This window comes from Thamnophis sirtalis, unplaced genomic scaffold (assembly GCF_051295495.1).
Source record: "Thamnophis sirtalis isolate CommonGarterSnake01/CBP01778 unplaced genomic scaffold, rThaSir2_p1.2 scaffold_8, whole genome shotgun sequence".
Classification (NCBI taxonomy): Eukaryota; Metazoa; Chordata; class Lepidosauria; order Squamata; family Natricidae; genus Thamnophis; species Thamnophis sirtalis.
This window is the reverse complement of record NW_028261388.1, coordinates 68,722,586-68,736,487: the sequence shown is the minus strand read 5'-3', so window position 1 is coordinate 68,736,487 and position 13,902 is coordinate 68,722,586. Positions and strand designations below refer to the sequence as shown.

The 13,902-nt window shown below is 40.8% G+C and overlaps 1 protein-coding gene across 1 annotated transcript in view; it reads left to right on the top strand.

The window, feature by feature from the left end:
- LOC148044476 (uncharacterized) overlaps nucleotides 1-13,902 on the top strand; it is a 242,191-nt gene that overhangs the window by 220,271 nt on the left and 8,018 nt on the right. Inside the window, exon 7 of the mRNA XM_087722137.1 lies at nucleotides 1,094-1,182. Coding sequence (XP_087578263.1) covers nucleotides 1,094-1,182 — 89 coding nt within the window. The remainder of the gene's footprint in view (nucleotides 1-1,093; nucleotides 1,183-13,902) is intronic.

Here is a 13,902-nt window from a genome sequence, read left to right as displayed (position 1 = left end):
TGATATTATTAACTATTTATAGACAAAAAGGAACAGAGCATTTAATTAAATAACAGAAAATGTTTAATAAGGATAAGTGAAGATAATAGTGAATAGACTTTGAGAATAATGGTTATAACTATTGTGTGTATAAGATTTATTATTTGTATTTAAAAGATTGTACCCAAACAGTACACTGCCATTGTGGTTATGGAAATTTTATATATAATAAAGGAAATTGCATAATAAAAAATAATAATAATTTAAAAATAACAAGAAATATATTGTGCTAGAAATCTGAAATGCTTCAGATCTTTGGAGACATGGTATTTTCATAAATGAAAACCAGTTTTACGGATTTTTATTTTTGTGGTCTGACAGCTTTTATTTCTGCTGGGATGCAAGCTAGGTCTCTCCCTCTCTAATTTTCCGATGAAGCTTAAGACGGTTGAAATTGTTTCAGCCTGTTTAATTGAACCACCATTTAGTGCACTTCCAGTTTCAAATTCCTTGAAAGCACTTTGAAGGTAATCTGTAATAGCCTTTGAATCTGCCATTCTTTAAATGCTGGAACTGCTGGTCCTGCAGAAAAAATCCTTCAGCTCCACTCTGCCTAAAATGAAAATTATTGCACACCCCCTCCCCATTTTTATTGCATGCATTATTCTGGTATAACATACAAAAATAACTCTTGTGAGGGGAAATTACCAAACCAAAGCACCTTTCCATTTGAAAGATCTGAATCCCAGGAGTCAGAAAAGTTGGTGAGAGAATAGTTCTTGCAAGTTGGGAAATGTGCTTTCTACATGCTCTAGAGCAGTGTTTCTCAACCTTGGCAACTTGAAGATATCTGGACTTCAACTCCCAGAGTTCCTCAGCCAGCAAAGCAGCCCAAAGAGCTTTGGCAGCCCAAAGCAAAGCTGGCTGAGGAACTCTGGGAGTTGAAGTCCACAAGTCTTAAAGTTGCCAAGGTTGGAGACCACTGCTCTAAGAGAGCTTTGGTGAAAGTGATCAGCTGTTGATTCAAAGAGTTACTGAGTACAGATTGGTTATTTATATTAAAAGGAACTCTTTTTCTGAGAGGTGTGTAATTTAAACTTTGTGATTTGTTTAGTGCTGTACACATGGAAGAGACAGGAGGCCTGCGTGTTGGATCAGGAGCACCTGAGCAACAGTGGCCAACAGTATCCAGTGCAACAACTGGTAAGGAAATAACAGTATGATTGATTTTATGTATATGTATATCTGTCTGTGTGTGTGTGTGTGTATTTAAAGTCACAACCCCTGGTATGCCCAAATATGGGAGGAAGATCACACTTCCATTCTCTGTCCTTCGGCTCGTCACAAGAGACCATCCAGACATAAACCCAATATTTTTTACTGTTGCCTTTTTGTTACATTTGTTATATTTGTGCTGATAAATAAATAAAGGGAGACTAGTATAGATCTATTTCAAGCTATTTAGCTCTCATCAGCTAGCCATACCCTTGCTGGGAATCGAACCTGTGCTCTATTGCCTCTTAGGCAGATGTGTTAACCATTGAGCTACAGAGCTCGACTCCTTATCAGCCAGTGGCTGATGGTTAACACATCTGCCTAAGAGGCAATAGAGCACAGGTTCGATTCCCAGCAAGGGTATGGCTAGCTGATGAGAGCTAAATAGCTTGAAATAGATCTATACTAGTCTCCCTTTATTTATTTATCAGCACAAATATAACATATATATATGTGTGTGTGTGTGTGTGTGTACACACACACACACACACACACACACACACACACACACACACACACACACACACACACACACACACACACACACATATATATATATATATATATATATATATATATATATATATATATATATATATGCTACTGTAAAGAGTACTTTTGAACTGATTTAGAAAGCATGCACTTGTTTGTTCATAAATGAATAACTACAGGTGGTCCTCGATTTATAACCACAATTGAGCCCAACATTTCTGTTGCGAATCAAGACAGTTATTAGGTGAGCTTTGCACAATTGTATGATCTTTCTTGCCACAGTTGCTAAGTGAATCACTTCAGTTGTTAAGTTAGTAATTATTGGTTTTTAAATTAATTAAATTAAACATTGAAAAAAGTGATCACATGACCCTAGGACATTGCAACTGTTAAAGCATCTGAATTTGGTCATGTGACCATGGAGATATTACAAGAGTCGTAAGTGTAAAAAAATGGTCATAAGTCACTTTTTTCTGTGCCATTGTAACTTCAAACAGTCACTAAATGAATAGTTGTAATGTAAGGAACAGGGTAGGAGAATAGGTAGTAGATACTGGCTGAATGAAGTCTCACTATCTTATTAGGTGATAATTTGGGGAGATTCAGTGCAGGAATTTTGGCTTGAAGGAAACATTTTTATGGTTGGTAAACATATTTTGATTGAAGACCCCCTTCCTACAAATTAGCATTTCATTTCTTAAATGTGAAATAAATTATTTTGTGAAAGGAGCCAAAATAATACAATATTACAAATAATTGGATGGAACAGAAATATTTTCTTGTTTTATTAGCTCAGATGGAAACATTTCCCTCATGTTAGAAAAGATTTAAGGGCACGGGAGTGTGACGTTAATATTGAAATATAACTTGATTTGTTTCAAATAAATGCAGGGCAATTTGAACATTACTAACCTAAACTCATTTTAGAGCATTACTACATATAGTGTTTAGTTATCATTATCCTTAATCTCTAGTCATGTGAAGGTAGGAGTTGGAATCCAGTCACATGGGAACCATAGGTTCCCCATTGACATTTTACAATTTTTGGAGATGATGCAAATTTAGATGTGTAGTTTAGAGGTAGTATTAAGCCAGTTTGCATCAGTTCGGGCAAGCCAGTAGGGGAAATTTGAGCTGGTTCACCAAACCAGTAGTGACCTCTGTCTGGCCCCGCCCACCCGGTCACCACTTGTTCGCCCTGCCTACCTGGTTGCTCGTTCGCCCTGCCCACCAGCTCAATGCTCGTCCTGCTCACCTGCTTGCCCCGCCCTTCCCAGCCCTATAAATGTTCCCTTCACCATGCGGCCCAGCTAATTGCCTCGCCAGTTACCTCTGCGTGTCACCCGCTCTGCTCAGCTTACCAAAAGTAAGCATGCCACCCACTTGCCCTTTGCCTTGGTTCGGTGGCCGGGGTCCAGATACTCACCATTCCCTGAGGCTCTGGAACCTCCACCTGCTTGCCATTTGCCTTGACTTGGTCAGAGAATGTGCCATTCCCTGGCTCTGGCCTTCCTGAGGCCTCCTCTTGTACGCTGCCTACTCTCCCTTTGCTGGTCCTGTTTCCACTCCTTCAGAGGCCCCGGCCCTAGAGCCGCTTCCTCCCCCTCTTTCTTCTGGCTTACCTTCCTCCCGCAGCAGCTGGTCCAGACTCTGGAAGGCAAGCTCTCTTTTTCGATGCAATTGAGAAGCCTCACAGCAGTTGCTTCTTTGCCAGCCACTTCTCAGCATGGCAGCTGGCTGAATGTGCCGAAAAAGCCACTGCCATTGCTGCCCTGTTCTTCACACTGGGAAATGGACAGGGGCCTGGGAAGGAAGCCATTCCACCACCACCCCTGACAGCCAGACAAACCTAGGCAAAAAACCAGCCCACTCTGGCGCATAGCTTCTACAACAGCAGGCTTAGAAAGGGCAATTGTGAACTTCCGCCTGCATCAAGCTAGACTGGGAAGGTAGAGCACAAGCAGTGGGAGGAGGAAACTCGGGCAAAGAGGTGAGCGAAAGGCATTCACAGCATGCCATAGCACAAGCACTTTCCCTCAGCCTGACAGACTTTCTAAGGGAGGGAGAGAGGGAGCAAAGGAGGGAGGGAGGGAGGGAGAGGGAGAGAGAGAGAGAGAGAGAGAGAGAGAGAGAGAGAGAGAGAGGGAGAGAGAGAGAGAGAGATCCAATCCAACCTTTCTCTCTCTCTCTCTGTCTCTAACACAAACTCACCCACGTATCTGCACGCACACGTGAACGCGCGCACACACACAGGTTGGATCTTTCTTTTTTCCCTCCTGCCCAACCCACTGGAGGACCCTGGATTCCCTTCCCAACCCCCCCCCTGGCCCATACAGGCACTACCCACGCGACTGACATAATGTTGGCCACACCCACTCAGTCACATCACCACCCAGCCATGCCCACCCAGCTACTCATTAGGAAGAACCAATTGTTACATTACTGCAATCCCATCACTGAACAGGGAGATTTGTGTAGGACAGAAGTACAATGGGTGAACTAAATTGCTGTACTTGTTTCAGCAGAGGATAAAAAACAGTTTGATCTGAAACCAGAAAACTGGGTAAATATTGCCTTCTTATTGGGCTAGGGGTAGGCTAAGAATGTTATCCATGTCTGCTCTCCCAAAATGGCGGCCTGTTCTTGTGCAAAGTGTGGATCAGTCATTTGTCTCTCATTAAAATGCATCTTCCGCCATTTTTATTTCCTGCTGAACTGGGAGCAGTATTGGCTGAATGATTGCAAAGAACAATTAAACAATTGCCTTATCTTGAACAGGCAAGATGAAGACTATTGATCTAAAAATGTCTTATTTGGATCTTTTAAGGCAAATTGTCAGTAGCTGTCATTGGAAATAATATGGGAAGTTAGATCTAGCATGTTATACTCTATTTTTCTTTAATTGAGGCAATTTTACTGATATGCTATTTATGCATCATTTGAAAATACACTTATGGGTTTCAGAATTTCTGTGGTTCTTTCTATTTATTGGCACCATATAAATGAGGTGATGAAATAAAGTCAGGGAATTATCAAACTGTGAATAACATCAGAACAAAGAATCTAATAATTCTGAACTAAAATCTTTAATCAGAATTAGAAATTTGCTTCATTTAATTACACATCTGTTTAAATGTCTTGGAAATTTATTAGAACATAAAATATAGAATAGCATGGTTGGTGGAAGACTTCTACTCCAACCCTCTGTTTAAGCAGGCGAACCTATACCATTCGGGAAAATGGCTGTCCAATCTCTTCTTAAAAATCTCCAATGATGGAGTACCCATAACTTCTGGAGATAAGCCATTCCACTGATTGATTGTTCTCACTATCAGGCAATGTTTCCTTAGTTCTAGGTTGTATCTCTGCTTGATAGGTTTACATCAGGGATGGGTTCCTGCAAATACTACTGCCGGTTCGCTCATATGCATACCACACGTGCGCATGCGCAGCACGATTAAAATTGTTCTGTCCATGCGCAGAACCAAAACACAAGATGGCGCTGCCCGGAAAACCGGTTCGGGGCCGTGGCAGGCCTGGGTCGCTGCTGGTTCCAGCGACCCAGGCTGCCAAACCACTACCGGTTTGGCCGAACCGGTCCGAACCAGTAGGAACCCACCACTGGTTTACATCTGTTATTCTTGTCCTGCTGTCAGGTGATTTGGAGATTACAATATCCTCCTCTTCTCTGTGACAGCCTCTTATTAGAAGATAGCTATCATGTAACTGCAACCTTTCTCTTCAATAGGCTAGACATATCTAATTCTCTTAACCATTCATCATACAATTTAGCCTCCAAACACCTTATCATCTTTATCGCTCTTCTCTGCATTCTTTCTAAAGCTCAGCATCTTTTTGTATCATACCAACCAAAACTGGATACACTGTTTCAAGAATGACTTTAGTAGCGTTATTGTTTCTTATAATCTTGATGCTGTCCCTCTGTTGATGCAATCTAAGACAGTATTGCCTTTTTTGGCAGCTGCCATACACTGCTAGCTCCTACTTAAGTGGTGCTCCACTTAAGTGGCACAAAGATCCCTTTTACAGTCATTACTGCTGAGCCAGGTACCATCTTCTTTATACCTGTATGTTTGGTTTTTCCTATCTAAGTGCAAAAGCTTTCTCATCACTGAATGGCATCTTGTTGGATAGGGCCCAATGGTCAAGTCTGTCTAGATCAGTGTTTCTCAACCTTGGCGACTTTTAAGTCCTGTGGACTTTAATTCCCAGAATCCTGGCTTGGGAATTCTGGGAGTTGAAGTCCACAGGACTTAAAGTCACCAAGGTTGAGAAACACTAGTCTAGATTCTCTTGAGTCTATCTTCTATCTTCCCCTTAGCCTGGTGTCATCTGTAAATCTGACAAGTTCCCCTTCTATCTCCCCATCAAAATTTATGAAAACTCATTTATGAAGTTATTGAACAGTACTGATGCAGAATTCATTTACCTACCCAGAGGCTTTGGTGATAAGTATTATAGATATCTAATTTATTCATTGGAAAAATTCAGGGACTGGGTGTTTTTTTTTTCCCATAATGGAATGAAATTTGCAGGAAAGAGCAAATTGTGAGTGGCCAGTTCCGCTAAATAAAAGAGCAAGTTTGTTCTAGCACTTAAGGTACTAGGCTGGAAACCAGAGAACTTCAAGTTCTAATCCCGCTTTAGGAAAGCTGACTAGGTGATCTTGGGCCAGTCACTCTCAGCTCCCCCATTTTTGTTGAAAAAAAGGGAGGAGTAAGGAGTAGGAGATAGCTCCCTGCCTTGAGCTATTTATGAACATAATAAAGATGGAATCTAAATAAAATAATAAAATTACATTAAAATAAATTTGAGATAGCCCCTAGCAATCTGACTTTTAAATGTGCCATGTCTCTTTTGGTTTTTTGATGGAAATTGTTTAGAAAAACCTGATCATTATGAAAGGAATAATCACTTCAAATTACAAAATAATCATTATGGAAGTATTGAAGCACTTGCTTTAGAAGTCTAATCTAAATCTCTGTTATAATAATTACTGTTAAATGGAGTGTAATGAATTTACTATGATAATAGCTTCCTAGCGTGAGCAATGATTCAGATATTTCAGAAGGCTTGGTTGAGGGAAACTGTTTTTCTTTTCAGTTTGTATTCTCCCCCTCTTTGAAAACCATATAAAGCTTGACAATAATTGACTGACCTTTCTGTAACCCCAGAGTTGAAATGGAGTGATGCCTAATCTGTGCCAAAGAAGCCACTCTAGTTTGAACCTTAAGCTTCATTCCAATCTAATGCACACCGCTAATATGAAATAAGTAGAACATTTTGCTTGGAGATAATGAGGCAAGAAGAGACTTGGAAACTGTTTAGAAATATTATTTTCATAATATTTTAAATATTATTTCAAATATTATTTATTGAAATAGAAGCATCACACAGATGGTCTTCCGTGAGGACAGTGAAAACCTAACTGATGGCAGGCTCTAACCTTTGGCATCCTTGCCATGAAAGCTGATCCAGATGGTTTACAGAGGAGAAATTCCATGTAATCCCATAAGCATCTATATGACCTCAGGGCATCTGTCCGTCAGGGAACAAGACATGAGATCACAAGAGAGAAGAAACTATCTGCTTTTAAAAAGGGTCCTCTTTTTTAGGAAGGCTGAGTGAATAGATTGCAGTGTAATACGTTTAGCTACTTTTCTGCTAATTGCAATGTTTATTACTTTTTTATATGCAACTAGTTTTTATGGAAAATTTAATCCAGAAAAGGCTTAGAAAAAGACTATTTTTAATATTTGCAGAGAAAGTCATCCAATGATTTGCATATTGCCCATGTACAACACACACACACACTCCCAGCTATGTTTATGCTCTGCAAGCTTTTCAGAATTAATGCAGACAATATATGACTTCTTTGTAACAATAAATATTCATCATATCAGCCAGAGGAAAAAACAGCAACCAGCATAACAATGAAAGATAGGAAAATCAGGTTCTTGCAATTTCCTGCCAGCTCGCCTCCTCCCCTGTGATTTAAAAATGCCTTTCATATTGGCATATTTTCAAATGGTTATGGCTTAACCTAATATAATTCTAGATGTAGCTTGGTAAGAAGATGATAGCCTTTTGGAGCTATAGCAACAATATATGAGACAGAGAAGAGAATACAATATAATGACTTGAAAAAAGATGTGGAGACGTGCATTCTGGAATAAAATCAATGAACTAAAGAATATATCTGCTTGGAATGGCAGTTACATGGTTCCTGATTCTTTCAGATTTTGAAAAGCTCAATTTTTTTTAACAGAGAAAGGTATTCATAGAAAACCAGAGGGATCTGAAGCAGAATTTCTGTGCTGCAGCCTCACCTTATTTAGGAAATAACAGACTGGATTTACGATTGTGCAGAGATGATAAGTGTATGCCCTGTTCCACCTCCAAGAGACAGATTCAGGAGGGAGGGAGAGCAACAGGGGAAAAATATATATTTCTGGCGTTGCTCCCACAACCCTGCAGTGCTAACCCTCTGCTTCTTGCTTTGCTCTTTCTTTGATAAGCAGCCATCTTGAGGTAGGGTTTCCAAGGCTGGGCTGCAGAAATTCAAACTACATAGCATCAAGTAGCCACAAAGAGACATAGAGGTCTGTAACTCTTTGCTGCCTGTTTTTGCCCAATTTGTACTTTTTTCAAAACAGATAATTAACAAATCTTTTCTGGGCTATCTATTCATCTTCTGGTTTTTTAAAAAATCCCTTCCCTTCTCCTATCATTCTTCCCTCATCTTTTCTGCTGATTTTGTGAATAAAGTAGTTAGCTAGAATCTGCCACATAAAAAAGATTATACTGGAGTAATTGTGTTGTTAGCACATAAAAGCAGGATCAGGTACATGATTTCAGCTATTGTGAGCAATTTCATCAAGGCTACTTCAGAGGTGGGTTGCTCCTGGTTCGGTAGTTATAATTGGAAGCGGATCACCGAACCAGTAGTGACAGCTTGCTAGCCACACCCCCTAACCAGCCCACTTTGACACACGCCCTGCCTCACCTTCGCCACATGCATCCACAGAACTGTCGCCTGCCTACACTGGTAAGCATTTCCACTAGCCTAGCTTCCCCCCTTCCCACTGGCCAGCGTCTCCCAAAGCCACTGCCAATGCCGCCATGGCGGGGATGGGGCAGCATGCTGGAGAGGGCAGTGGTGGCAGGAGAGGGCGGCACCCCAAGTCCTGGGATGAGAAACCGGAAGAGACGCCTCCCTTGTGCTCTATTCGCTCCCCGCTGGAAATGTCTGGATTTAGTTTGGATCTGGGGCCCGCCAAGAAGCCGCTCACCTTCATCAAATTCCTACAATGCGTAAGTTGAGCAGTGGCAATGGGAGGCACCCAGCCAAGGAGGGCGCAGGCGGGCTGCACAGAGCCAGAAAAAATGATAAGTTTCCTAGAAGGAATTGAAGCATTCAACTTTGCAGCCAGTGGGACTCAAAACCAGATTGCATGCACACGTTTGTGCCCTGTAGTCACACATGGTACTCCCACCCCACATGGATTCCCCTTTTTGTGTTCCGTTTTCGTGCCTTTGGTTGGAACAGAGCACAGAGCCAGGATGCCAAGCAGGGCCCGCTTCCCTCCACCTGAAGGCATGAAAACGGAACGCAAAAGGAGGAACCTGGGGTGGGGGCATTATGTACGATTGCAGGGCACAAGTGCACACATGCAATCTGGTGTCGCCCCCACCCTGGGTTCTTCCTTTTGCGTTCTGTTTCCGTGCCTTCGGGTGGAGCAGAGCGCAGAGCCAGGATGCCATGTAGGGCTCGCTTCCCTCCACCCGAAGGCATAAAAATGGAATGCAAAAGGCGGAACCTAAGGTGGGGTGGGGGCAGCATCAGATTGCATGCACTTGCTTGTGCCCTGCAGTCATGCGTGGTGGTGAGCAAAGTGAGAGCCTGCAAATGCCGACAGCACTTCTCTATTGGTGGGGTAGGGAGTTTTGACATCCGGGCTCTGTGATTTCCCATGACTCCCATCGCACCTGGGGGTGTTTTGGGGGGGTTGCAGCTGGTTCCTCCTACCCCCTTCTCCTGAGCCAGGATCGGGCAAACTTTCCTCCCTCCCTCCTGCCCTGCTTGCACAGTTCAGCACCTCCATCAATGATGTGCGGTGAGTTTTATGGCTGGTGAGGCAGCAATTTTTTTAGACTTGTGGACTTCAACTCCCAGAATTCCACAGCCAGGCATGCTCAGTTCTGATTTAAAGCGACAGCATTTGTTTTTCTCCTTTGCTAAATAAGTTTCTTTCTTTTTCTTTTTCTTCTCCCTTCCCCTCCTCCCTCTCTCCCTCCCTCCCCCCTCTCTAAAACACACATACACACACAAAGTTGCACCAGGATTCAGAAAATTTAGGTTTTCCTCCTCAGCAATACCACTAGCAGCATTTTGGCTGTCAGGTGTAAGTAGAAATGGAAATTCATTCTACTGAAAACATTGTTTTTGCTTATGATTGGATAATTAAAATTTCAGAAGACCCAAAGGCATAGTATTAAGAGTGTTACATAGTGCATAAACTAAAGAACTGTCTCAATATGCTCCCTCCCTCCTCTCTCAAACACACACACACACACCACACACACAAAGTTGCACTAGGAGGATGAAGTTTGAATTCCTTGCCCTCCCTCCGACCCACACGTACCTTTTCCAGCTGTTTCAGAGAGGATTTCAACTCTACTCTTGCCTGCCATCATGAAAAGAAAAAAAAATGTAAAAGGAAAAAGGCAAGAGCTGAGGTCAGGCTGAGCTAGTTGCTGCCAGAGTCACCATGTGGATGACTCTGCTTAACTGTTTGAAAAAGCCTCTAAAAAAACGCCCTCTACAGGAGGCAGGAGAACAACATGCCTCAGCTACATCAGGAATTTTTCGGCTTTTAACCCTTGCTTAGCTCTGCTCGAGTGATCATAAAGTCAGACAAGATGAGGCACCTCGTTCTCCTGCCGCCTCCTGTAGAGGGCACTTTTTTAGAGGCTTTTTAAAGCTGTTAAGCACTAAGCAGAGTCATCCATGGTGACTCTGGCAGCAACTAGCTTAGCCTGACCTCAGCTCTTGCCTTTTTCCTTTTACATTTTTTTTCTTTTCATGATGTCAGTGGTGAGGCTCTGTCTCCCCTGTCTCCCCTGACTGCACGTCCCTGACCTCCATCTACATTTTTTCCTATCTCCCACCCTTTCCTTCCCATTGTTCTCTTCTCCCCCATACTCACCTGCTGGATTTAAACACAGGCGTGGCCTCCGGGCTGCAAAGTTGAATGCTTTGATTCCTTCTAGGAAACATATGGCTTTTCCATACCCTAAATCCTCTGGCAGCCTGTTTTGGGGAGTTTTCCCTCTCTCTTCCCCCTCTTCCATCCGTCAGAGTCCCAAAATTTTTTGCCACTGTTTCAGTGGCCGTGGCTTGGTGGGGGGGGGGTTGTCATGTGACTGAGTGTCATGTGAGTGATGCCAAGTTGGCCATGCCCATTCAGTCACATGCCCCCCACCTAGCCACACCCACAGAACCGGTAGTAAAAAAAATTGAAACCCACCTCCTTGTATGTGGGGATGATCCTGGGAGACCAGGCAAAGAGATGCTGCTTAGGAAACGGTCAGATAAGAGAAAGCATAGCTTAGTGCATAGTGGCTGGAGCAAGAGGCTCAGGAGGGACCCTCTGTACATTATCAAATTGTAAAGGTGATGACAGTGGAAGCATTACACTTTCAGAATTGCAAGATTCTGTTAATGTAGCTTTTCAATAAGGTATATTTAGCTTATGTGGCTGGATTTCCTGTCTGGTCCACATACTGACACTCCCTTCTTCTTAAACAATGATGGAGGGGATTTTGCACCTTAATCTTCTGAATGGATATTTATATTCAATAAGAAAAAAATTAATATTGGGTTTTCTGAATATCACTAATCATATTTTTCAATGGAAAAATATTGAATTAATACAATGTACAGCAAAGGCTGAACATATTATGACATAATTTGAATATTAAAATAAGTTTAGAAACACTGGACTCTTTGGAAAGTAATATTAGCAAAAATTAAATGTTATATTACAAAAGAATTTCTGTAGAAATTCATATTGAAACACAAAAAGAAATATAATATTTACTTATAGATGAATTAGTTACAATTGTTCTTGTACAAGAGGAATGCAAACTTTTAAATATTATAGTCATGTCTTTATAATGTTCAAAAAACCATCCTTTTTCTTATTTTTCATTAGCATATTCATGTAGTTTTATGGCAATTCTGTAACACGTTTCACTCTGTTCCACGCAGCTTCCATGTTTCTTTTTCATTTTTTATTCATTCTGCAATATATTTTTTCCACCCAGGACTTGTATTTTCTATTCCTGCAGTCATTCTATTTTTACAGTGTTCTTTTTTTCCCCTTCTGTGCCCCTTTTTAACCCCACAAGACTCCCATGTCATACAACCCAAAAGATGATCTGTCCTACATTCAGAATTTTCCATCACCTTTGTATCTTTTCACTCTTTTATTAAAATCAATCAAATGAATCATGTTTTTAGATTCATCTCCATTTCATTGTTATTCGTATGTTTGAGTAGACGTATGCTTAAACAACTGTGTGAAATAAATATTCCTTTTTCTAAGCGAATAGTTGTCACATAATCATCATTCTCATTCATGCTTGGGTTTCCATTTGGCTGCATTTTTCTTGCTCTCCTGCACCATCCCAACCATACATGTCACTGGGCAAAATTATATGCAACATGCTAGAATAATGGTATATTCCCAACCTCCATTCTTAATCCAGCAAAATAGTATATATGTAGATTTTTAAAAAAAACATAGAACCATATCACAAAAATTGGAGATGTATAAACACTGGGGAATAAAGCATGTTTGTGTCATGTACTAGTTCAGGATGTACAGATATAACCTGAATTAATTCTTGCCATTTATAGCCTAATGACAAACAATAGAGCAACTACTTAGTTTTTTGTTTTAATCCAAGTCTGTCAAGCACAAAGAGCTAATGCAAATAATTGTACTTCTTTCAGTCTTCCATTTTGTATTGATTTGATTTTTAACTAATCAGCTATGGAAGATTACAAATAATAGCAATAGCACTTAGACTTATATATCGCTTTACAGTGCTTTACAGCCCTCTCTAAGCGGTTTATAGAATCAGCCTATTGGCCCCAACAATTTGGGTCCTCATTTTACCCATCTCGGAAGGATGGAAGGCTGAGTCAACTTGGAGCCTGGTGAGATTTGAACTTGCAGGCAGCCGGCACTCTCACCAATGTGCCACTACAGGTCTTAATTCAAATGAAACAGCTTTGATCTTTGTGAGGTAGTTTTAATGTGCAGTAATATTCAACCTATTGGACACAAGCCTTTGTGGGCTAGAATCCAGTTTGATAGATGCATGAGGTGGTTATTAATATAAAATTAATATAAATATAAATATATCATCTTAATTGGAATTTGGCAATTCAAATTATAGATTTCCAGGGCTTTAAAAAAAACATTACGGAAATGTGGTTTCTTTTGATTAGAGAAGATAAATCCCACCTGTGAAAACTTAATATGTACCTGTAGCATCATTTTGACCCTTATTTGAAATAATTCTTAGAACAGTGTGAGATATTAAAACCCAAGTTTTATGCTCACAATTCAAAAGACAAGTCTGGTTCACAATTCAAAAGTTTTTATTGCAAAGAAATTGAATAAGCGGTTGCGAGCGCGGCCTCCCAGATTCTTCCCCATGGCTTGAATACTAGGAGCGCAAAGACAGACTTCAAGTAATACAATTTATACCTTTCTAAATCATTACGCTTGACGCCTAAAGAAGAAGCCCTCCCCATTTCTTATCTGTGCTTTTGTTATTTCAATTTAGGAGGCGGTTGTTACCAATTGGTGTGGTTGTCTGTATTTCAATGTCAAAGGAATTTTAGCAAGTCATCCTGTATTGACTTTATTGCTTATATTTGTGCTTAAATTTACAATCAAGAAAAACAGCGCCAAGAGTCTCACACCTTTGTGTTACATTTTACACTTCATATGAAAGAGTAACTTATTATTTATTTCCTTCAAATCCAGTCTTGTTCTTTTCTACCTATATTACTCTTTTATACTTGTATTAATTCATAACTCCCTATCGTTTCTTCGG